General features: G+C 41.4%; 2 protein-coding genes across 2 annotated transcripts in view; one reads left to right on the forward strand and one right to left on the reverse strand.

Moving 5' to 3' along the window:
* FGF2 (fibroblast growth factor 2) overlaps positions 1–1,616 on the forward strand; it is a 116,555-nt gene extending 114,939 nt beyond the window's left edge. The window contains exon 3 of the mRNA XM_082261540.1: positions 1,415–1,616. Coding sequence (XP_082117666.1) covers positions 1,415–1,600 — 186 coding nt within the window. The 3' untranslated portion in view covers positions 1,601–1,616. The remainder of the gene's footprint in view (positions 1–1,414) is intronic.
* Positions 1,617–1,908: 292 nt separating this feature from the next.
* NUDT6 (nudix hydrolase 6) overlaps positions 1,909–26,855 on the reverse strand; it is a gene marked incomplete at its 3' end in the record, with an annotated part of 46,907 nt that continues 21,960 nt past the window's right edge. Inside the window, exons 3-5 of the mRNA XM_082261551.1 lie at positions 23,485–23,540; positions 5,012–5,066; positions 1,909–2,306 (exon numbers count right to left, since the gene is read on the reverse strand). Of these exons, the coding sequence (XP_082117677.1) occupies positions 1,909–2,306; positions 5,012–5,066; positions 23,485–23,540 (509 nt within the window). The remainder of the gene's footprint in view (positions 2,307–5,011; positions 5,067–23,484; positions 23,541–26,855) is intronic.

Raw genomic sequence — 26,855 nt, forward strand, 5'->3', positions numbered from 1 at the left:
CCCATTGCCAGTACAGCACCCTGCCCCCACCCCAGGCGCTGGACCAGGCCACCCCATTGCCCCAGCGTCAGTAAAAGGGGGGGACAATATGGCCCACAGGGACCACCAGACCGATGGGGGGGTGCCTAACAGGAAGGAGTGGAACCCAGGGGTCCGACTGTCCAATGGAGGTGCCCACATCCACCCCAAAACCTCCAGGGGGAGAGGGAGGACAGTCACTTACCATACCAGGAACCAGATGGGCACCGCTCCAGACAGAACCTCCTCTCCATCGAAATGGGGGGCTGTCGGCCAGGAGGAACGCTGCGACTCGGCCCGAGACCTGGTCGTATGCGACCTTGTGAGGCGTTTAATGTCGTGGCCGGGCTAGCGCGGAGCTGAGGTCTGCGCATGCTCGCTGGCCAGACTGGGGTGACCACTGTAACTAGATTATCCAGCCCATCACCCAGTCCAGCAGTTGACTGTAGATCTCACAGGAATAAAGAGCCGGAGAAAAATTTCTATCTAAAAGAAAAAATTGCCAGGACTAGAGATCCCAGCAAGGAACTAGGTCCTTACTCCTGACTAGGCGAAAAAAAAAAAAAAACTGAGTACCTATAGCAGAGAGAGGGAGTAAACCCCCTGGGAAGGCCCATAAGCATAGCCAGACTTTTTTTCTGCCTAGTGTCCTGCTCCTGTAGGGGCATTATACCCCATTGGTTAAGAATCAGGAGCTGTGTCAATGAACGAAAGAGAAATTATGATTTTCTGCTTTGCATTTATAGTGTTGGCATATAGCGGCACATATAATCTACATCTGACGTGGCTCCTCTTAAGCAGCTAATATTAATATCTTTACAATTAACATACTATGGGTTAGTACAATTTATGACTGAGTTTGTCTGAGCAGCAGTTTCTTCCCAGTTAACATACCATTTAACTTTGGTCTTCTGTGATTGTTGTTTATAAACGTGTGAAGCACATAAAGTAATCATATCAAACGAATAAACATGTTAGTAATGGGAAAATATGCTAATAGTAGATGATTGGATCTATATTCAAATTTTAGCCTAAAGCTTTGTAACAGTGTTGCCTGAATAGTTACCCTAGGTTCACATCTATACATTTCTGCGGGCCGCGTTTGCACGGGCACGGCAGTCCATTCATTTCAATGGGCTGCTGTAGCTGCATTTCCTGCAGAAAAAAGGCGCATGCCCTTTTTCAAAACGCAGCCTGCAGGGAAATTGCATGGTTATTTTGACCATACGATTTCCTTGCGGTTCCTGAACCCACTCTGTGATTTTTCAGAATGAATGGCAGCCCCGCATGTTTTCTCACACAAAAATGACACAATAAAAATCTCATGTACCGCAAAAATTGGGATGATAATGCATTATGTTTTAAATGTAACTCTCTCCTTTGATTTTAATTTCAGAAGTATATAACTGACGAATGTTTCTTCTTCGAGCGCTTGGAAGCAAACAACTACAACACTTACCGGTCTCGGAAATACAGTGACTGGTACGTGGCACTAAAGAGGACTGGGCAGTACAAAAATGGATCCCAAACTGGGCTAGGACAGAAAGCTATCCTATTTCTTCCTATGTCAGCAAAAAGCTGATCTTGATGGACTTTGCATTTATAGAAAATAGGAATTATATTTTTTAAAAAAGGTTAGAATATAATCTATGTATTTCCAGTTTATAAATGTGACATCAAGTATTAATACTATTCACCATTGTGCCAGTGTTTAAGAATTTAAAAAGTTTTATATGTATTCATGTTTTAATATATTTCTAAGTAAAATGACATATGTACATAGCAATGCAAGTACTGTCCTGAGGTAACTATTTTCCATTCCGAAAGACTGAAAGAGTGGATAAAAAAATTATAATAATTTCTTATTTTGACACTGTTTCAATGTGAAGCTTACTTGAGATCAAGTTTTACTTCATAAGAATCTGGTAATTCCTTGTGGTACAGAGAGTAAAATAAACCCGAGTAAACAGCTGGGAATGTCCTCAGAGTTAGGTCAATATTGTGAAAGCCTTCCTTATAGCCATATAGTAAAAGCTTAGCGATTCTACTGGTAATGGGTGTAGTATGACTTGAGTAGGCAAGCTCATGCAGGTCCATCCATTCACACCTCAGACACTCAAGTGGGCAGAAGTTAATGCTGTAAGATAATGGCTTCAAACGACATATGATGTACATATCTGACTTTCCAAAGGCCCCTGGGTGATTATGCTGCTGTCTTAAGCTCAGGAGAGACCTAAACTCTGACTTAATGCCAGTCTCTTCCAGAACTTCTCGAACTGCTGTGGCTCCTGCAAAGTAAAAGTGAAACAAGAATTTATGAATTATGTTCCAATATAATTATATATTTATCCAATAGAATTAGCATTCTGTTAAGACAAGGTCAAATTCAAACTCTTTCATACTTTAATGTTTCAAATGAATGACACTGCAAACTACATATGATACATTTCATGCAGCAATTCTACAAATTTGTGGTATAGCTGAGATCCTTTGGGTTCCGATATAAAATCTCAACAAGGACTATACAATATATCCTTTCCTACATTGAAAGAGATACTGTCATCTACCTTTTAGGGGCAAAGTGACAGTCCATTCCGTCATTCCTCCCCCCCCCTCTTTCCAGTGAGGTATACTGATCCAAGCTCCTTCACTGTCTCCTTGCTTCATCAAAGCCTTCACTCCATTACTCTAAGAGAGTGGGGTTTTCTGGGTATTAGGCTGGGTACACACGTACCAAAAGTTGTCCAGCGTAGCAAGAACCAGCTGACTTTTGTAAAAACTTCTGTTTTCCGACCAGCTTCTGTCAAACAGTCATGCTGGACCATGCTTGGTCATGCCAATGGCTGCAGCTCTGATCTGTGTATTCTGACAGGGCAGGAGCTCTTGCTGTCAGAATCGAATAGTGTATCAGGGGAGATTCCTGCATCCACATTGCTTCTGTGGACACGGGAATCTGTCAATTTTGTTTCTGTTCAGCTCGCTCGTTGGAAAAACAACTGTGCATGTATCCGCTGCTTAAAAGAGAATTTGACCTCCTTGGTGTGACAGTGCTCTGGCTTGAACACCAGTCATCCGATTCAAACATGGGAGAGGAGGTCCTTAACATGGAGAGGAGGGCCTTAACAGTTACATTTTCCGCTATATTAGGAAGCATTAACCATATCAGTTTTAGAACGCATGTGTCAAACAGTTATTGAACTGTACATATAGAAAAAGCAGCCAGATTTTTCTAGGGCTCAAAAAACATCTCAGAATTGGGTAGGACTCAAAGAAGAATATGACTTCTTTCACACAGGCATTCCATCTTTTCGTTTTCATCCATCTGTTAAAGCATGAAAAATAAACAGCAATGCAATCCTATGGGCAAATGGATGTAAACTGATCCATTGATATCCGCGTCCATTCAGGTCTCAATTTTTGTTCCTTTTAAGAAACGGACGTGGACCTAAATGGATGTAAATAGACAATGGTCTGTTTCTGCATTGGTTGCTAGGAGCTGGCACCCGCCAATGTCCTCACAAGCATTACTCATCCCTGCTGTCAGCGAGGAATTCCCCACTGACAGTAGAATGCCAACAAAAAAGCCAAAAATGTAAAAAAAAATGGTGTGCCCTCTCCCCCAATCCATACCAGGCCCTTATGGTCATAGTACCCCTACTCATTCACGGAGAAAAGTCAAATGTAAAAAAAACACAACGCAAGTTCTTTATTAAAAAAAAAAAAAAGGCTCCAGATCTACCATCAATCACAGTGTCTGAGGATGTAGGTCCACATCAATCACGATAAACATTTGCCGCCAACTCGCACAAAAAAACTCCACCAAAACCCGACCGCTCCTGTCAGTTGCCGGTGCACAATGACAGCTCCACTCCCCCCAGTCACTAGGTTTACATTATTGGCTGGGACGTCATAGAGGGCAGGGTCATCTGGTGGTGTCACTGGGCCACCCCACCCCTTTACTTACTATAGCGGGAGGGGGGAGGGTGGTGAAGCAGAGCTGTCATTCGATGTGGTTGAGTTCAGTGAGCTGGTTTTTTTTTGTTGTTGTGTGGGTTGGCAGCGCTCATTCATCATTAATGTGGACCTACATCTCTGGATTATAAGTATGTGCATCAGGAGACATTTTTTTTTGTCTGCTTATAAAAGACTTGTCAAAAACTGAGTTTTTATTTACATTTGACTTTTCTTGAAGAAAGAGTAGGGGTACCACGTTAAAGGCAGCTTTAAGTCAGCCCCACATCCACCGGGCCAGGGTTGTGGGGAAAAGGCCCTTTTCCACATTAATACCCCCCCCCCAATGTCGAGGGCATGTGGCCTTATAAGGTTAAGGAGGGGAAGGGATGCACACTAGTTCTGCACTGGGCTGAATGCTTGGATAACGGTCTGGTATGAATTTTGGGAGGGACAGCACATCATTTTTTTTTTTTCCTGGGGTGAGCCCCCAACTCAATATATACCAGACCTGACTACCTGGAATGGATTGGGGGGAGGGACCTTATGCCATTTTTTTTTTAAAATGTTGCCATGAAGTCCTCCGAAAATCCATACACATTCTGAAGGGTGTGGTATGAATTAGGGGGACCTGCACGCCATTTTTTTTTCAAAATGATGGCTCTGTTTACATTCTGCTCTCAGTGGGGAATCCCTTACTGACAGAAGGGATGAGTCACGTTTGTTAAAGATGTCAATGGGCAGATGTAAAAATGGGTGTAAGATGATGTAAACTGAACTGATGTAAACCGATTCTTTTTCTTTGAAAAAACATGACAGAATGGATGATGCCCTTGTAAAAATACCAATGTATACAAATCTTAGATGTGTGATCCCTTCTAATTTATTGTTAAAGGTATTCCAATTTTCTTCATGTAAAATTCTGCTCTTGAAAATTACAATGTGTGTAAAGTTTTACCTCTCCCATGTGAGTAAAATACTTGAACAACATTGGCAAAAAGATTCATGCATGTTATAAAAGAGAAAATAAACATATACCAACCAATATCTTCTCCTGGATCAGATAAACCCCCTGGAAACTTCCATGCATTTAGTGTCTGGAATACATGAAAGCTTAGTTAGTGTTGTATGTTACATTCAGATGTCCTTTAAATGGAATTTAGCATTTATTACATATAAGCCCCTGTCGTAGGTAAGGGCTGCATGCATTTTTGTTTAAATGAAACCTCAGTGACCCAGAGCAAGTACACAGACTGCAAAAGTCAGAGTGAAGTCAAGTAAAAGCAGTGAAGCAACAGTATTAACTTGATAATCAAGCACATAGTATTTTTTAGAAGTTAAGGTTGGCATTGGCAGCCTTCAGGTTTCTCTCATGGCATATTTCATTAAAAAATGTTATATTATGCACAGGCCAGCTTGCCTAATTACAGATGTGGCTAGCAATATATTGGGAACAAATGGAAATACTGTATGACAAGTGGCATTTAATAGAAGGACAATACTGGCAATAATGCAGAGGTTACCATTAATATTTACACTGGCCAGGGGGACAAAGGGGATCATTAAAGATGTATATTATTACTGTATAAACGAAGAACAGAAGCTTGACTAAAGCACAACAAAAAGTACATTATAGTTATTATGTAGTTATACGTTTAGGTATATGAATTCATACAAGAAAGCAACATACAACAAAAGCTAAACCAAACGGCTCCCCAACCATGGATAAATTAAGACAAAAAAAAATTGTAGTACAGCCATGGCCAAAAGTTTTCAGAATAACACAAATATTAATTTTCCAAACAATCTGCTGCTGCAGTGTTTTTAGATCTTTTTGTCAGATGTTACTATGGTATACTGAAATATAGTTAAAAGCATTTCATAAGTGTCAAAGGCCCTTATTGACAATTACATTAAGTTACATTAAATTACAATAAGTTTATGCAAAGAGTTGATATTTGCAGTGTTGACCTCTTCTTTTTCAAGACCTCTGCAATTCGCCTGGGCATGCTGTCAATCAACTTCTGGGCCACATCCTGACTGATGCCAGCTCATTCTTGCATAATCAATGCTTGGAGTTTGTCAGAATTTGTAGTTTTTTTTTGTTCACCCGCCTCTTGAGGATTGACCAGAAATTCTCAATGGGATTAGGGGTTGGGAAGTTTCCTGGCCAAGGATCTAAAATGTCAATCTTTTTTTCCCCAAGCCACTTAGTTATCACATGGCTTTATGGCAAGGTACTCCATCATGCTTTAAAAGGCATTGTTTGTCACCAAACTGCTTTAGGATGGTTGAGAGAAGTTGAACTCAGAAGATTTTTTTGTACCATTCTTTACTCATGGCTATGTTTTTGGTTGAGAAGCAACCCCACACATGAATGGTCTCAGGATGCTTTACTGTTGGCCTGACACAGGACTGATGGTAGTGCTCACTTTTTTTTCCGGATGTCCCAATCGGAAAAGGGAATTCATCAGAGAAAATGACTACCCCAGTCCTTCGTAGTCCAAACCCTGTACCTTTTGCAGAACATCAGTCTGTCCCTGATGTTTTTCCTGGAGAGAAGTGGCTTCTTTGCTGCCTTCCTTGACACCAGGCCATCCTCCAAAAGTCTTTGCCTCACTGTACGTGCAAATGCACTCACACCTGCCTGCTGCCATTCCTGAGCAAGCTCTGCACTGGTGGTGATCTGATCACACAGCTGAATCAGCTGCAGGTGATAGTCCTGGTGTTTGCTGGACTTTCTTCAGCACCCTAAAACCTTCTTCACAAATGCAGTGCAAATGTTTTTTAATGGGATTAAGTTCTTTTTAATGGCAAAGAGGGAGTTTGCATTTATTGCAATTCATCTGATCGCTCTTCATCACATTCTGGAGTATATGCAAATTTCCATCATATAAACTGAGAGAGCAGACTTTGTGAAAATTAATGTTTTTGTCATTCAAAACTTCTGGCCATGACTGTACATGCCATCTAACAGTTAAACAACCAAGTTATGGGCCTTAGCAGAATACCCAAAAAGATATGCAAATAACATTAGCAAAGTGAGGCTAAGTTCACACTGGCCACTGCCACTGGTGTTGCCTCCCATTGTAAGATACAGTATAAACTAGACATTAACAATCTAGCTGCTAGGATTATGCACCATCCAACAGTCAAATGATCTTTCTTTCTATAAATTGTAGCACATACATTTGTGTTCATGCTTGTGTCTATGGAAATGGTAGGAAGAGCGCTCAGCAGACATACCTGGCACCAGAGATTTTTAAATTGACTAGAAGAAAAATCCAACCAGCCATTGGAGAAAAATTAGATTGGGGCTGTGACAGTTGGGTATGACCTACAGACACACACACACTTGTCTGACAGCTTGCTGGATTTGGCAAAAATTCCCTGATGGCTGTAGGCACATTTATTTTTCCTCTGAGAAATCACAAGAGATTAGACAGCCTGCTAAGTAGCAAGATAAGTGAATACTGCAACACCACACACAGACAGTGAAAAGTATAGGAAGACTATTAGACATTTTGGAGAAAAGTCAAATGCACAATGCGCATAGTGCCTATGGAGAGGACAGGGAGCACACTTTGCAGCTATCCCCAGCACCAGAGAAGACTCTTTTAGCAACTTTGTAGAAAGTTGTTTTTTGCATATTTGAAATGTAATGTTATTTTAAAGGTTTTTAATGCACCCTAATAATCATAATGCCGCAGGTTCACTTCAAAGCTTTATATTTGGAAAATTATATGATTGCTGTGCTCAAGGTTTTATTTTGACATATTTATGTGTTACAACTATTACTAGAACGGTATCCTGACACTTAAACAAAAGCAAGATATCTCAAATGTCTATCGTTATGTCCAAAGATGTAAGAGAAGAAGTGACTAATGTAAAGGCTGACAGGCAAATGGAGATTTTTTAACATATGATGCTGCTAGTTTTATGAAAGGGAATATATCACTGATATAATTAGGTATATAGTATTTATATCTATTTTGATTAACAAAATGCTCCACATTAGATCAAAGTATTAATTGGAATTACAAAGATAAATTGGCCACAGCATTATCAACTGCAGTACTGTACAGTAATTGCACTTGTGTTGTATGCCCTATTATCCTTTAAAGGAGAAGTATAGCTAAAGCTGTGACCTGTTTTCAGCTGACAGAGAGCTAAAGTCCACTGTCAGCTGACATCACTCAGCTGGTTCAAGCCCTGAAAAGATCCGACCATGTAAACAGGATCCACTTAGCAGCCTAGATCGGCACCTGGCAATCCGCTGAGATCCTAAACCAACCCCTTCTGCCCCCTCCACAGCCCAGCACTCCAGTGAGCGCTGGGGGGGGGGGGGGGGCGGGCAGAGCAAAGTAGAGAGCCAAAGACTGACAGTCCAGGTCTCTGCTCAGAGCGGAGGCGAGAACTGAGCGATCAGCAGTGTTTGATCGCTCAGTTCTCACTGCAGAGCTGGCGGGGGACAGATGCAGCATTGGATTGATAGGAGATGAGTATAAATGCTTTTCTCTTCTCTTTTAATCCCTTTAGACACAGCTGTTATAATAGGACATTTGGTAGGTTTTCCTTATGATCAAGGAAAATTCCCTGGTGATATGATAGAAAGAGTATGTTGTAGCTCAATCTATACAAGGTCAGCAAAGCAATAACTTCCTATGGCTTGGAGCATCAGGCCCTGTTTAAAAAAACAATTCTGTTCATTGTTATTTGCCTTTGCTGCCAGCCTCTTCACCTAGCAAAAGACTGACAGCTAAACAGAATGTGGGGCAGTAGCCATCTTGCTACATGCATATATATGTATGACCAGAGCGCTAAAAACCTCCAACACAGGAGATGTGTATGACAAATCAAATGCCAAACAAGGAGGGGAGGGGGGGGGGGGAGGACAAAAAAAGGAAACAAAGGACTGGACAATAAATGAAACTAATAAAAGGAAATTACTGTATTGTATGGGATCAGCGTGTTGGCAAGGGAGGATAGTCCATATGCACTGAGCCGCTCTTCCACAGACCAAGAGGAAATTCTGTATGAGCAAAAGAAACAAAGAGGAGAAGCGCTCTAAGTGCAGACAGTTTATTATAGTATACAAGGCAATGTATGTGGTAACTCACAAGACATGAATGAAAGTCAAGCTGTGTAACACCATTAGATCTTGAGACATCCTCAGGGGGGAGGGGGGTGTGTGTACCATCCACTCCAAGGCGCCGTCCGTGGCTGAGTCAGTGTTTGATCGGAGGAAAGAAAGCCGGCTGCCTCCCGCCTGAGTGCACGATAAGCGGTCAGATGGAGATGACCGGCGGCTATAAGGTTCCGTAGGTGGATGGGCGCTCTCCCGTCACCAGGGGTGGTGTACTCCAACAGCGAAAAAACGGCAGGCACGACGCGTTTCTGAGCATGCGCGGGGTCAGTTTACCCGGCGCGCTCTTTCTTCAGGTGCTGGAGCGCCGTAGACTCTACAAAGTTTATATATGGCTCAGTTGATTAGTGATTCACCACAGCTGGGAAAAGGGGGAAATGGCTCGAAGATAAAAGGATTTGGAACCAGAGCTAAAAAGCAACCAGTTCATTAAAAAACACAGCAACTTTAAAAACAATTATACATAATTGCACAGGATTAAAAACATATGTCAAAGGTGGAATTGTACTCGGTTGGCTGGCCACAATTTCACGTGTATGGGACTAGAGCGACAATTTCTCATAAGACTCAGATATATGCTATGATGGATAGTAGATGATGAATAATGATAATAATCAAAAATGGAGGGGTGAACAAGAACTGATCATGACTCCTAAAAATAACAAAAGTATAAATATATATATATAAAAAAAAAAAAAAAAAAGGTCATAAAAAGTCATAAACATTAATAAAATAGTGGATATCTTTGGGATGAAAAACAATCTAGACCTATGGACAGCAGGTATATAGAAGGGGGAAAGGGGAAAAAAATTATAATGTTGATATATTTAGGGCTAATGGTCCAGGAGGACATAATGTAACATAATAAAATATTATAACATGATAGAACATGCATCACAATACTAAAATAATATTAATTATCTATAAAAACCCCATAAATGTAATATATATAAAATATACACATAAAAATATATATATGTATATAAACCGTCTAATTAGGAAGGTGTATAAAAAACTCGAAATAAGAAATACATATATATATATAAAAAAAAAAAAAAAAAAAAAAATTTATATATATAAAAAATATATACAATATATAAAAAATTTTATATATGTATGTTATGTGTATATATTTTTTATATATATAAAAAAATTTTTTTTTTTTTTTTTTTTTTTTATATATATATATATGTATTTCTTATTTCGAGTTTTTTATACACCTTCCTAATTAGACGGTTTATATACATATATATAATTTTATGTGTATATTTTATATATATTACATTTATGGGGTTTTTATAGATAATTAATATTTATAATATAATTAATATTATTTTAGTATTGTGATGCATGTTCTATCATGTTATAATATTTTATTATGTTACATTATGTCCTCCTGGACCATTAGTCCTAAATATATCAACATTATAATTTTTTTCCCCTTTCCCCCTTCTATATACCTGCTGTCCATAGGTCTAGATTGTTTTTCATCCCAAAGATATCCACTATTTTATTAATGTTTATGACTTTTTATGACCTTTTTTTTTTTTTTTTTTTTTTTATATATATATATATTTATACTTTTGTTATTTTTAGGAGTCATGATCAGTTCTTGTTCACCCCTCCATTTTTGATTATTATCATTATTCATCATCTACTATCCATCATAGCATATATCTGAGTCTTATGAGAAATTGTCGCTCTAGTCCCATACACGTGAAATTGTGGCCAGCCAACCGAGTACAATTCCACCTTTGACATATGTTTTTAATCCTGTGCAATTATGTATAATTGTTTTTAAAGTTGCTGTGTTTTTTAATGAACTGGTTGCTTTTTAGCTCTGGTTCCAAATCCTTTTATCTTCGAGCCATTTCCCCCTTTTCCCAGCTGTGGTGAATCACTAATCAACTGAGCCATATATAAACTTTGTAGAGTCTACGGCGCTCCAGCACCTGAAGAAAGAGCGCGCCGGGTAAACTGACCCCGCGCATGCTCAGAAACGCGTCGTGCCTGCCGTTTTTTCGCTGTTGGAGTACACCACCCCTGGTGACGGGAGAGCGCCCATCCACCTACGGAACCTTATAGCCGCCGGTCATCTCCATCTGACCGCTTATCGTGCACTCAGGCGGGAGGCAGCCGGCTTTCTTTCCTCCGATCAAACACTGACTCAGCCACGGACGGCGCCTTGGAGTGGATGGTACACACACCCCCCTCCCCCCAGAGGATGTCTCAAGATCTAATGGTGTTACACAGCTTGACTTTCATTCATGTCTTGTGAGTTACCACATACATTGCCTTGTATACTATAATAAACTGTCTTTATCTTGCTACATGCAGGTCTACATTCAATGTGTTTTCAAGCCCTTTAAGGACCCATTTACATCTTTGCGGTGCATTAATGTGCGTTATGTCTTTTCATAATGTGTGTTGCATTAAGGCAGCCTATTCAAAATGAATGCCCTGCTAATGCACCATAACATACCTAAAGTCGTGCATGATACTTTTTTTTCTAATGCCATGCAATACTGTGTGTTGCAATGTGCTACAGTGTATGCACGCAGTAATGCATTGTTACCGTGATATGGAGGCGTGAAAGGGCCCTAGTTGAACTCATCTATCACAATCAGCTGTACCACTCGCATAAATGTGATTTTTAAAAATATAGAAATATTTTAGAAGCTGCTATATAAAAGGGGAATATGTGCCTTGTATTGCCTATACAGTAATTTGATCAAAATCACATATTTAATCATTTGAAGAATGTGGATTTGTAGTACTGTTCTTTAGTGCACTGATGTCAGTGTTTTCTTTTTAACATATTAAATTGTATCTATTTAATACAGCATAGCTACATTGTTTGTGTTTTATTTAAATCTATATTGTTTTGCTTTTCTTTATTTTTCTTTTATAAGACAAATAGGAAGAGTACACACATAAACGTGTGGTCTTTATTTCTCCCAGAATGCACTGCTTCTATTCTAGGCCCACTACTGTGAGCAATTCTTTGCTTGACTGGCAGTTACAATTAAGAGTGACTTTTTACGCACACATACCAGCTCCTTCTGTGCACTCATCCACCATGCCAACCAGCAGAGATTGGAGAGAGCATAAATGCAAAGTGAGGAATCAGCAAATGAATGGATTGAGCAAAAGCAAACTATATTAAACAGGATCAACATTTCAAGCTCCAGAAGCATATTCTATCACATTCCATCATCCACTGACAGCATATCCCTAGGCAACAGGTATATACTGTACAACCCACCGGGAGATTCCCGAAAAGTTGGGGTGTGGACAAAAATCTACATAGAAACTACAAAGAAACTGAATGCAATGATTAGCAAATCTCATAAACCTGTATTTTATTTACAATACAACATAGAAAACATATCAAATGTTTAAACTGGGAAAATTTACCATTTCAAGAAAAAAATAAGGTCATTTTGAAATTGATGGCAGCAACCTGTCTCAAAAAAGTTGGGACAGAGCAAAAAAAGCGGGCAAAGTAAGTAGTACTTACAAGGAAGAGCTGTAAGAACATTTTTAAACTTTTTGCAACAGGTCAGTAAGTAACATTATTGTGTATAAAAAGAGCATCTTAGGCTGGCCATACATGGTGCAAATTTATTTCCTGCAACCACGGGTTGACAAGAGAATCAGCTATTGTTTTCTCCCAGCGGGAGAAGACAGTGATTATGGCTAGTGGCTATAGCAGCCACTAGCAATAATCCCAAAGGAATCCAGCAAGGCTGGTTGTACCCAAGTTGATCAATTGATCAACTTGGTACATTCAGCCTGCCCATTAACGGTTTGAATCTCATCCGGTTCCTGCTGAACCAGCTGAGATTCGAATGGTGTATGAACCAGCTGAGATTCGAATGGTGTATGGCCAGCCAGCCTTAGAGAGTCAAAGTGTGTCAGAAGTAAAGATAGGCAGATGTTCTCTAATCTGTGAAAAGCTGCATCTAAAAATTGTCAAACAATTTCAGAATAATGTTCCTCAACGTTAAATTGCAAAGACTTTAAATATATTATCATCTAAAGTACATATTATCACAAAAGATTTCAAGAATCTTGAGAAAATTCTGTGCGCCAGGGAAAGAACGAAACGCTATATTGGATGTCTGTGATCTTCAGGCCATGAGACGGCACTGCATTAAAAACTTCCTGGTTTCCACCTTTTGAGCCTGCATTCTATAAGGGCTGCATCCCTAACTTCATATTGGGTTATTGTACACTGTCTCGCCATTTCTATTGTTGAGACTATTCCCTTTTGTTCTTGGTCTTTGTAAACCAATTTTATTCTTCAATAAAAATGTTTGAACAGATAAAACTTCTTGATTTCTGGCCAAGGCTTAAATTATGTCATACATCTAATGAGACTTCATTGGCATTTTTTTCTTTCATCTGGTGGAGGGGCTTTTTCAGTAATATATACCCTCCTGTCTGAATGCAGTGCCAGATTAAACTTTGTGGAAATTCCTAGGCAGCCAAAACCTCGGGGCCCCCTTGCAGATTTATTGTGGTTTCTTGTGCATGCGCTCAAGTGGGATAACATTGAACTAAGTAGTGTGCGTGTCAGCCGCTAGATGGAGATGACCATAACTACTGTACATTACACATAATTAGGTTGCAACAACATTTTTTGCAAACTGACATCTGAAAGAAGATGAGTTTTTAAGAGACAAACTGTATTGTGAACATGATGTATATGGTTTATGTACTTTAAGTTGTTATTGGATACACAGGGTCTGTAATGTTAAGGTATGAGGACGACTTAAAGGGTTACTAAGCCCAGGACCATATCTGGTCTCCCACAGTACACAGAACATGGAAATGCAATTATTTTAGTAAATATAAACTGCTAAATACCTTTTCTCATTAGCAGTATATAGCAGTCTTGTGACTTCTATCAGTGTCTGGCCAAGCACTGGTTAAAGCTTGCAGGAGGAGTTTTCATTCCCCCGTGATTGTCCTATGAGGCTGAATGACCCCAGACTTTCTGTCTGGACAGTGCTGATTGGCCCTGTGCCAATCACATGCACCCTCTCAAAAAAAACTCTCTAGCAATACACACCAAACCGAGCATGTGCAGAGTGCCCCCAGGGCTCTGTACTATCAGCAGATGGATTGGGTATAGTAAAAGAAGGGGAGGATCAGAGAAGACAGGATCAAACATTCGTTTTACACAAAGTGGATTTACATAATGAGGATTAACCCCTTAGGTTTCACAGTGAGTATAACCAGCATGCTTTACTGCATATACAGACTGATTTTACTGGTGTGGGTTTAGTAACACTTTACCTACTAACTTAAAAAAAAATAGGAATGTATATAGTCCTGCTGGTAATCAGAAATGGGGTGCTGGCTAAAAATATCCCCATCCAGTAGTATATAGCATACTTAGAAAGATTGCTGCTTAACCCAATCCAGTCTGTGGTAAACAAGTGTAAGATGTCCTCAGCCTTGCACCATTCCACAAGCCATACCCTCTGACATGTTTCGCCTGGCCCACTGGGGCTCTATGACTAAGAACCATGTCAGAGGGTATGGCTTGTAGAATGGTGCAAGGCTGAGGCTATCTTACACACGTTTACCAGTTAGGCTGGATTGGGTTGAGCAACAATCAATAACATTTCTGTTTAGTCTTCATGTTTTCGGGAAGGAATATTTGCTCCCATAGCTTGTCCAAGTGCACATTATGAAAGTACCCCTATGTTTACATGCTTTAGGTATAGAAATACCTACAATCTAAATACTCTTTAATTCTGTTACCTTAGTTCTGAGAAACCCTATGAAAATGTACACTAAATTAGCAGAAAGATAGAATAGATTTTTTTTATATTTATGTGTTTAAGGCATACTGGTCTTAACCACTTCCCGCCCGCCCTATTACAAAATGACGGCGGGAATGTGGTTGTGTTATCCTGACCGGACGTCATATGACGGCGGCAGGATAACACCGCTCTGGGCGCCCCCCGGGGGCGCGCAGAGCGGCGATCGGTGATGCGAGGTGTCAGTCTGACACCCTGCACCTCCGATCTCGGTAAAGAGCCTCTGACGGAGGCTCTTTACCATGTGATCAGCCGTGTCCAATCACGGCTGGTCACATAGTAAAACAGGAACAGCCGTTGATCGGCTTTCCTTAGTTCGTGCCTGACAGGCACGAGTAAAGGAGCGCCGATCGGCGGCTCCCCTGACAGGGGGGGGGGTCGGCACTGGTAATCAGATCATTGATTACCAGTGCAGACCCTCGGGGGGGGGGGGATGCCACTAGAACCACCAGGGATGCCCACTATGACCCCAGGGATGCCCACTATGACCCCAGGGATGCCCACTATGGCCACCAGGGATGGCAATCAGGGCTCAGGGAGCCCCCCATTGCCCTCCCCATCAGTGATGCCCACCAGTGTCCTCCCTATCAGTGCTGCCCACAAGTGCCCATCATTGCCATCCTTTAGTGTCGCCCACCAGTGCCCATTATTGCCCACCAGTGCCGCCTATCAGTGCCCATTAGTGCCCATCAGTGCCGCCCGTCAGTGGCGATCAGTGCCGCCCATCAGTGCCCACCAGTGCTGCCTATCAGTGCCCATTAGTGCCCGTCAGTGCCACCTATCAGTGCCGCCTATCAGTGCCCATCAATGCCGCCTATCAGTGCCCAGCAGTGCCGCCTATCAGTGCCCACCAATGCTGCATATCAGTGCTACCTATCAGTGCCACATATCAGTGCCTATCAGTGCCGCCTATCAGTGCCGCCTATCAGTGCCACCCCATCAGTGCCACCCCATCATTGCCTCCTCATCAGTGCCTGTCAGTGCAGTCTCATCAGTGCTCATCGGTGCAGGAAAAAACGTATTTATTTACAAAATTGTATAACATAAACAAAAAAACTTTTTTTTTTTTTAAACTTTTCTGTCTTTTTTTATTTGTTTAGCAAAAAGTAAAAATCGCACCAGTGATCAAATACCACCAAAAGAAAGCTCTATTTGTGGGGGGAAAATGATATAAATTTGGTGTAAGTACAGTGTTGCATGACCGCGCAATTGTCATTCAAAATGCAACAGCGCTAAAAGGGGAAAATTGGCCTGGGCGGGAAGGGAGGGAAGTGCCCTGTATTAAAGTGGTTAAATAAGAAAATGGAACAACTGAAACAAGCAATAACAAATACTGTAGATTACAGTTTCCAAGACTAATTTTTATCATGACTTAATTTAGTCTGCGAGACAAAAGAAGTTCTTTCTAGTTACTGCCAAGTGTAGTGCTCATCATGAATAATGGCCAGAAAAGACTTGGGGCCCTGCTAAAGGATTTACACTGAGATGCTTACACAAAACAAAAGTATATATTTTCTGGAATGCTGCAGCCCTTCAAACTATAAAAGTTAACAAAATTGTGTCTGTTGTTATACAACAAACAAGCCAAGACGGCAAGATATTACCAGCCCTCGTAACTGCACAATGAGGTATAGATCAGTCACTGAAAAATCACAATGAGAAAATGCATTTTGCATTGTCATGGCTGAAAGAGAACTCTGGGCAACGTACAAAGACCAGCAAATATGTAAACGAAAAGCCATGCACGTGTCTGCTTTTTGGAATTGGTGTGGAACAAGAAATAATGTTCCATGAAACCTTGGACCATCTGCAGGAAATAAAGCTGATTATACATAGCACCCTTCCTCTTTGTATTCTGGTTCTGGATACCAAAGCAGCCATTACACACAATTAACATAGCATGGGCAATGAATCCCCCTCCCCCTTATCCCCTTCCCTTGATTAGAATAACTTGTTTTTATGTTTTGTAAAGAAACCGGCAAAGTGCAGCTGCTGCAACAGTGCCCCTCATCCCCTAAAACAGGGGAGTGATAGAGACACCATATCCTGGTTACTAACTTTGTTCCTTCCACCTCCATTGTCTCTCTATAGGTCTGTGAGTCACATTGCTAGACCAATATTGTCCTCTGCAATGAATCAGCAGAGGACATAACCAAGTACTGGTCTTCAAAATAAAATTGCTCTTTGCATAACAGAGTAAAACTATAGGCAAAACTTTTTTTTTTTTCCATTTTGGATAGAGCATGGAAGGGTTATAACAGCTGTCAGATTTTTTTTTTTTTTTTTTTTTGCCATCTGTGCCCCAGTGTGGAGATTTACCTTCACTTCCTGTCCCATAGCCAAACAGGAAGTGAGAGGAAATCCCTGTCAATCAAGGTGGGGACCACACGGTCACCAGAACTAGTGTCCCCATTGGAAGAAATCCCCTCTTTTATTTTTCTGGGGACAACCTAAAATTTGGGTAATTTCTCTTACTTTCACTTTCAATGATAATGGTAAACAGGAGAAATGGAGAGGCTGAATCTCCACTCTATATGAATCTCCAGGTGTTCTAATCCCTCTCCACTCTATACAAAACTAAGAAAAAAAAAAAGTTTTGCCTTTAGTTATACTTTAACCACTTGCCGACCGCCACAAGTACATATACTGCGGCAGTCTGGCACTCCTGGGCAAAGTGAGGTACCGGTACGTCACTCGCCCAAGAGCCAATAGGGAGCGGGAGCTCCCGCCCCCGCTCATTCCCTCACATCCCCGTGTGAGTGACCGGCGGCTCCGATGTCCGCCGGTCACTTGCAAACTCCCGCTGGAGAGGGAGAAAGGCAGGCGGCTGATGTAAACAAAGCCGCCTGTCATTCTCCCTGGTGTAACAGCAGAGACTATACGATCCTGCTATGTAGGATCTTTTGTCTCTGTGGTTACTTCAAAAGCCATGCCCCTTGACAGTTAGAATCACGCCCCTAGGGACACACTTAACCCCTGGATCTCTAATAAAGTTAACCCCTTCCCTGTCAGTGTCATTTTTATAGTAACAGTGCATATTTATAGCACTGATTACTGTAGTAATGTCACTGGTACCCCCAAAAGTGTCAACAATGTCAGTCAGGAGTCCGATCTGTCTGCTTTGCACGACCGCGCAATTGTCCGTTAAAGTCACGCAGTGCCAAATCGCAAAATAGGCCCTGGTCTTTGAGCAGCAAAATCCTCCGGGGCTTAAGTGGTTAAGCCTAACATAGAGGAGCACTGCAGGTACCTCTGAAGCCAACCTTTCCAACTGTGTCTTCTTGGAGTAGCCTTATATTAGCAGGTTGCCATGAAATCATCACCTTATCTGGTAAAAATATCTAGGATGAGGTGACTGATATCTAATATCTATGGGTACTTTTAACCACTTTACCACCGGAGGATTTTGCTGTCTTACGTCCAGGCAACTTTTTGCGATTCGGCGCTGTGCGACTTTAACTGACAACTGATTTTTACTTTTTGCGCTATAAACAAAAAAAGAGCGTTTATTTTGAAAAAATAACAATATTTTTTAAATTTTTTTATATGAAATTCCGCCCAAAATGTAAAAATCGAAATTTTTTTTTCATTTTTGGCCTATTTGTTTTCTGCTACCTATGTTTGGTAAAAAAATCACAATAAGCGTATTTTGATTGGTTTGCGCAAAAGTTATTGCGTTTACTAACTAAGGGAAAGATTTCTGTAATTTTTGGTGTTTTTTTTTTAACGTGTAATGGCGGTGATCTGCAATTTTTTTTTGCGGGACTGCGACATTGCGGCGGACAGATCGGAACCCTTGACTGACATTTTTGACACTTTTGGGGGTACCAGTGACATTTCTACAGTAATCAGTGCTATAAATATCCACTTTTACTGTAAAAATGACACTGGCAGGGAAGGAGTTAATTTTATTGGAGAGGGAGGGGTTAATGTATGCCTGGTGCTTACTGACGTGTGTGGGGGGAGGTGACTGAGTGACACAGGGACAGATCGCATGTTCAGCTATGCTGAACACTGCAATCTATCACTCCTTGTCACTTAGGAGATCCGCCAGCTCTGTTTACACAAGGGGCGGATCTCCAAACTCGATTCCCCGACGATCGGGGAAGAGCAGCAGCGATCGCCGCCGCTCCTCCCCTGGCCCGACTCCCGCTGTGACTGAAAACAGCGGGAACGCCGCCTACAGGGGGAGGAGTCCAGCGACGTAGGTCTACGTCGCTGGACGGAATCGAGCCACTTTGCCGCAGTACGGTCAACGTGACCGGTCGGCAAGTGGTTAAATACACACATATATATATATATATATATATATATATATATACAATACACACAGTATCTCACAAAAGTGAGTAGACCCCTCACATTTTTGAAAATATTTTATTATATCTTTTCATGTGACAACACTGAAGAAATGACACTTTGCTACAATGTAAAGTAGTGAGTGTACAGATTGTATAACAGTGTAAATTTGCTGTCCCCTCAAAATAACTCAACACAGCCATTAATGTCTAAACCGCTAGCAACAAAAGTGAGTACACCCCTAAGTGACAATGGCCAAATTAGCCTTTTTCCCTCCCCGTTGTCATGTGATTCGTTAGTGTTACAAGGTCTCAGGTGTGAATGGGGAGCAGGTGTGTTAAATTTTGTGTTTTTGCTCTCATTTTCTAATACTGGTCACTGGAAGTTCAGCATGGCACCTCATGGCAAAGAACTCTCTGAGGATCTGATAAAAAGAATTGTTGCTCTACAAGAAGATGGCCTAGGCTATAAGAAGATTGCCAAGACCCTGAAAAGGAGCTGCAGCTGTTACCGCAGTTTATTAGGACAGGTTCCACACAGAACGGGCCTCGCCATGGTCGACCAAAGAAGTTGAGTGCACGTGCTCAGTGTCATATCCAGAGGTTGTCTTTGGGAAATAGATGTACGAGTGCTGCCAGCATTGCTGCAGAGGTTGAAGGGGTGGGGGGGTCAGCCTGTCAGTGCTCAGACCATACGCCGCACACTGGATCAAATTGGTCGTCCCAGAAGGAAGCCTCTACTAAAGATGATGCACAAGAAAGCCCGCAAACAGTTTGCTGAAGACAAGCAGACTAAGGATATGGCTTACTGGAACCATGTCCTGTGGTCTGACGAGACCAAGATAAGAGTATTTGGTTCAGATGGTGTCAAGCATGTGTGGCGGCAACCAGGTAAAGAGTACAAATATACAGTGGGTACGGAAAGTATTCAGACCCCCTTAAATTTTTCACTCTTTGTTATATTGCAGCCATTTGCTAAAATCATTTAAGTTCATTCTTCTTCCTCATGAATGTACACATAGCACCCCATACTGACAGAAAAACACAGAATTGTTGACATTGTTGCAGATTTATTAAAAAAGAAAAACTGAAATATCACATGGTCCTAAGTATTCAGACCCTTTGCTCAGTATTTAGTAGAAGCCCCCTTTTGATCTAATACAGCCAGGAGTCTATTTGGGAAAGATGCAACAAGTCTTTCACACCTGGATTTGGGGATCCTCTGCCATTCCTCCTTGCAGATCCTCTTCAGTTCTGTCAGGTTGGATGGTAAACGTTGGTGGACAGCCATTTTTAGGTCTCTCCAGAGATGCTCAATTGGGTTTAAGTCAGGGCTCTGGCTGGGCCATTCAAGAACAGTCACGGAGTTGTTGTGAAGCCACTCCTTCGTTATTTTAGCTGTGTGCTTAGGGTCATTGTCTTGTTGGAAGGTAAACCTTCGGCCCAGTCTGAGGTCCAGAGCACTCTGGAGAAGGTTTTTGTCCAGGATATCCCTGTACTTGGCCGCATTCATCTTTCCCTCGATTGCAACCAGTCGTCCTGTCCCTGCAGCTGAAAAACACCCCCACAGCATGATGCTGCCACCACCATGCTTCACTGTTGGGACTGTATTGGACAGGTGATGAGCAGTGCCTGGTTTTCTCCACACATACCGCTTAGAATTAAGGCCAAAAAGTTCTATTTTGGTCTCATCAGACCAGAGAATCTTATTTCTCACCATCTTGGAGTCCTTCAGGTGTTTTTTAGCAAACTCCATGCGGGCTTTCATGTGTCTTACACTGAGGAGAGGCTTCCGTCCGGCCACTCTGCCATAAAGCCCGACTGGTGGAGGGCTGCAGTGATGGTTGACTTTCTACAACTTTCTCCCATCTCCTGACTGCATCTCTGGAGCTCAGCCACAGTGATCTTTGGGTTCTTCTTTACCTCTCTCACCAAGGCTCTTCTCCTCCGATAGCTCAGTTTGGCCGGACGGCCAGCTCTAGGAAGGGTTCTGGTCGTCCCAAACGTCTTCCATTTGAGGATTATGGAGGCCACTGTGCTCTTAGGAACCTTAAGTGCAGCAGAAATCTTTTTGTAACCTTGGCCAGATCTGTCTCTGAGCTCTTCAGGCAGTTCCTTTGACCTCATGATTCTCATTTGCTCTGACATGCATTGTGATCTGGAAGGTCTTATATAGACAGGTGTGTGGCTTTCCTAATCAAGTCCAATCAGTATAATCAACCACAGCTGGACTCAAATGAAGGTGTAGAACCATCTCAAGGATGATCAGAAGAGTGTCACAGCAAAGGGTCTGAATACTTAGGACCATGTGATATTTCAGTTTTTCTTTTTTAATAAATCTGCAACAATGTCAACAATTCTGTGTTTTTCTGTCAGTATGGGTGCTATGTGTACATTCATGAGGAAGAAGAATGAACTTAAATGATTTTAGCAAATGGCTGCAATATAACAAAGAGTGAAAAATTTAAGGGGGTCTGAATACTTTCTGTACCCACTGTATGTGTGTCTTGCCTACAGTTAAGCATGGTGGTGGAAGTGTCATGGTCTGGGGCTGCATGAGTGCTGCCAGCACTGGAGAGCTACAGTTTATAGAGGGAACCATGAATGCCAACATGTACTGTGACATACTGAAGCAGAGCATGATCCCCTCCATTTGGAGACTGGGCCCCAGGGCAGTATTCCAACATGATAAGGACCCCAAACACACCTCCAAGACAACCACTGCCTTTCTAAAGAAGCTGAGGGTAAAGGTGATGGACTGGCACAGCATGTCTCCAGACCTAAACCCTATCGAGCATCTGTGGGCCATCCTCAGATGGAAGGTAGATGAGTGCAAGGTCTCTAACATCCACCAGCTCCGTGATGTCGTCATGGAGGAGTGAAAGAGGACTCCAGTGGCAACCTGTGAAGCTCTGGTGAACTCCATGCCCAAGAGGGTTAAGGCAGTGCTGGAAAATAATGGTGGCCACACAAAATATTGACACTTTGGGCCCAATTTGGACATTTTGACTTTTGTTGCCAGCGGTTTAGACATTAATGACTGTGTGTTAAGTTATTTTGAGGGGACAGCAAATTTATACTGTTATACAAGCTGTACACTCACTACTTTACATTGTAGCAAAGTGTAATTTCTTCAGTGTTGTCACATGAAAAGATAGAATAAAATATTTACAAAAATGTGAGAGGTGTACTCACTTTTGTGAGATACTGTGTATATATATATATATATATATATATAAATAACACACACATGTTCCAAAATTACCCTTGGCTTTGATGTCCTGTGGCCAGTGCTAAACATAAAGAAAATGGTTGTCAACTTTCCCTGTGTGCACCACTTTTCTCCTAAGGTTTCTGTGAGATGCATTTCCTATGCCTGGCATTTACAAAAGTAATGTCATCAAGCCTTTTATTCTGGAACCCACGGGTATATTTGTGCACAAACTGTCCATAGCAACTAGTAAAATTTGAGAAACTGTGCAGAGCCAGAAATGCAGAGCAAAGTGAAAATTCAAGAATTCAAAGTGGAAGGAAGGAAGATATGCACAGCAATATTATGTAAAAAGAACAAAAAAAAATGAAAATTCAAAACTAAATATAATGAGCCAGTGGAGGTACTGAGAAACATAGCCAGTTCCAGGCCCCCTTCCTCTTTAAAAAAATCACCTGCTGTTTGTAGGCGTGCTGTTAGTAGGTGTGAAAAGTACATGTCACAGCCATTTTCTTACCTTTCCCCTATGTTTCCCCTGTGAGACCTAGGCTAAAGTGACATCCCTGTCCTTCCAAGGAGATCTGGGGGAATACAGAACAGCCAAAATCTCACAGAAAGTTGTTTCTGCAATTGACTGGAGTGTCTTCACGTGAGAATTTGCCTGCTCTGCATTTCCCAGAAATCTTGCAAAAAGCTAACGATGTAGAAGTTCAGGAGTAAGGCAAGTATGTTTTTTTTAAAAGTACATTTCACTCCTAACAGGGGAAGGGGCAGTATATGCTGAGCTTGCATTGTACTGCAAGGACTGCTTTAAAATATAGGCAATGTTCCCAATAAAGCAATTTCTTTTAGGGAGCATTTTGTAGGTTTTATCACTGCTTATGTTTTGCTCAATTTGTATAACTCTTCCCTAAATTTAGGATCAATGCTTATAACAGATGATGACTATGTGCAGAATGCTTATGCTATGCTTTTTATGCCCTAAGTATTAGTAAAGTTTGGGCTTTTTTAAAAGTTTAAGCTTACCTTATTTTTGTCCTGTACAACAAGTACTTTTCCAGTATCCTCATCTAAAACAGCGCCTGAAAGAGATCAGTTTACAAAGTGTTCACATACTAAAATCAGGTACCAGGTACAGGTCAAACATATACAAAACTTTGGACCATTAGTATTGTTACAGTAGTTTAACATTTTTAAAGCGACACAGGGAATACCAGTTGTGGAAGTTCTTTTTTTTTTTCCTTCGAAAATCAGCTACGACTAAAGCTATTTTATTCATCTTCATTATACATGTCTACACGTTTGCTCACTTACAATGAAATTAAAGATCCATCATTTTTATCATAGGTGTATTTTAAAGGATAGAGACATAATGTCAACCAAAAAAAAAACAAAAAAAAAACAAAAAAAAAAAAAACACATGATACAAATGCTATAAATTAGGTTGCAGTTCAGTGAGTAAAATAAGTATTTGATCCCCAAGCAAAACATGACTTAGTACTTGGTGGAGAGACCCTTGTTGGCAAGCATAGAGGTAGGACGTTTCTTGTAGTTGATGACCAGGTTTGCACACATCTCAGGAGGGATTTTGGTCCACTCTTCTTTACAGTTCTTTTCTAAATCCTTTAAGGTTTCTTGGCTGTCTCTTCGCAACTCGAAATTTAGCTCCCTCCATAAAATTTCTATTAGCATTAAGGTCTGGAGAGTGACTAGGCCACTCCATGACCTTAATGTGCTTCTTCTTGAGCTACTCCTTTGTTGCCTTGGGGTATGTTTTGGGTCATTGTCATGGTGGAAGACCCACCAACGACAAATGTTTATTTAAAATACACCTATGATAAAAATTATAGATCCTTCATTTCTTTTACATGGGCAAACTTACAAAATCTGCAGGGGATCAAATAATTATTTTCCCCACAGTATATGTGTAGTGCTACCCCCGTAGAAGCTGCTGATTTTAACTGGCTTTTCCCCAAACGGTGCAGAGGCCATCAATCACTGAAGCAACGGGCCACTCACTCTGGCTCCAAGAAACAGACTAGGGGTTGTCTTTTTACAATTTATTGCTTGTAGAACTTGTAATGGGAGGGAGGTTTAGTGGTATGGGATACTCCAAAAATTCTGGCTTGTAACAGCAGGACATGATTTACTAGGTGAAACTACATTGAACAGTCTTTAAGCCAGGAACAAAGGGGAACACCAGGATTGAGACCCTGTATGAGCTGTCTTAGAGAGAGCTAACACTTGCACCCCAAAATAGAACAGCACACAGTTACTAGGATCCTGAGCTCAGGTCAGTACTCACAATATCCCAGGGCAGCTACACACGTTCCTGCCTCCATCAGGCAACTATTCAGTGAGTTCTCCAGACCAGATCATTAGCTGCAACTGCTTGGTTAGCACCAAAGGTAATGAGGAATAGGCCCCCCAGCTCTGCTATAGCTGGGACCCTTAATGAATGTTGGCAGACTCCAGCAGAACTGCCTCAAAGGGGCAGCAGCCCCTAAGACTAGTAAACCTCTCCAGCAGGACGAGAACATAACTGCTCAAGACTATTTATGTACCCCCCAGCCATCTACTGGGCACACCTCCCCACGGATTAGCTGCAGCACAATAAATGTTCAAGCTGACCATTTGAATCTCCCAACCCTATGTTCTGGAAGCCTTTAGAATGCAGGGGGAAACAATGAAATCTGAATCATGCGAGATCTAGAAAAGCCCAGAAAAATCTGTAACTGCTCCAATGATTACAGAGGAGCCAAAAAGGGCTAAATTTACCTATCTTTGCAACCAACCTAGGAGAGTGCTGCATATGGGTAATGCTTTGCCAAGCCAAAGAATTTCTATTTCTATCTGAGATTTAAAAAGCTCTTCAACATAGCACAGCCCTGTCTGATCTGATTTTTTCCTGCTGCAGTTTCACTTTCAGGACCCTCTGGACAGAGAAATAAGAAGCAGCACACCGATGAGCTTATTTCTGTGTCATTCTGCTCTCTCCCCCTATCAGAATGCATTTTGCACTGCAACAGACCCGACTGGCTACTTGTGCTGCTTCTCCCCCCCCCCCCCAACTCATTGAGCTCTGCGGTACACAATGTACTAGGAATGAGATTCATACCACGTCAAAAATAGGCACTTAGTGCCGGTTCACACTGAAGCGGCATGACTTTCGGGGCGACCTGTGAAGTCGCGTGCACTGCGACTTCGGCACGACTTGCACGGAAGTTGGAGCGACTTGTGTCGCTCCTATTAGAACCGTTCCTGTACTACACTATGGGACGCGACGGTGCGTGACTTGTCAGGCTGACCAAGTCGCCTGACAAGTCGTACCAGTGTGAATGGACACTTTCGCTACTTGCACAAAAAAATGTATGATGTGAGAATAATTATAGAGCTGCATTCATCTCTTTTATTTTATTCTCTTTTTTATATCTGCCTAGAGTACAAGTTCAATTATAACCAGGGTTTCATCTTCGCTTTCATTTTAAAGAGGTTGTAAACTCATTTAAAAAAAAATTTTTTTTTTTACAACCTGCAAGAGAAAAACATAATGAGCTAGTATGCTTCGCATACTAGCTCATTATGAAATACTTACCTTAGAACGAGCCCCCGCCGTGCCGCTCTCTTACCTGTATGACGGGCGACATGACATGTCGCCCGTCTTCCGGGATCGCGGCATCCGGTCATCTGATTGGCCGGAGCCGCGGTGACGTCACTCCCGCGCACGCGCACGGGAGCCGACGGTCACGGCACGGGGCTCTGAAGGAACGGCACGATCAGCCGTTCCTTCAGAGCGCATGCGCCAGTGACGTCACTGGCTGCATTAAAGGTAAATATCTCCTAAACGGTGTAAGTTTAGGAGATATTTACAGTACCTATAGGTAAGCCTTAACATAGGCTTACCTATAGGTACAACTTCCTGAGGAGGGTTTACTTCCTCTTTAAGTTGTATTCACTAAGAAATAACTTTGTAATATATTTTTTTTACCTCAATATAAAAGTGATTTAAAAATTCAAATTCAGTTACTAGTCAGTTTACTACGAGAAAAAGAAACATGTAGCAACATGTCTCCCCTAACTATTTCAACCATAATACTGTATCCTAATTTGCTGCCCTCTGCTGGTAGAATTCTATAACGGCAACAAAATCACTGTTATGTAAGGTTTCTTTTTTTTTCAATGAAAAAAATATTTTAATACCATATACAAATATATAAATAAATATAAAATTTACATCTATTTTTATTAGGCTGATTTCCAAATTGTATTATTTTAGAACCTACAAAAAATTGTTACATAAACATTAACCTTCTCTTTAAAGCAAGCCCTATGAATCAGCTTACTACATTGGCTAAAATAAAGATACAGAACATATTGGGAGGGGGGGGGGTATTTAG

This window comes from Pelophylax lessonae (genome assembly GCF_965119305.1).
Source record: "Pelophylax lessonae genome assembly, chromosome: 1".
Lineage (NCBI taxonomy): Eukaryota > Metazoa > Chordata > Amphibia > Anura > Ranidae > Pelophylax > Pelophylax lessonae.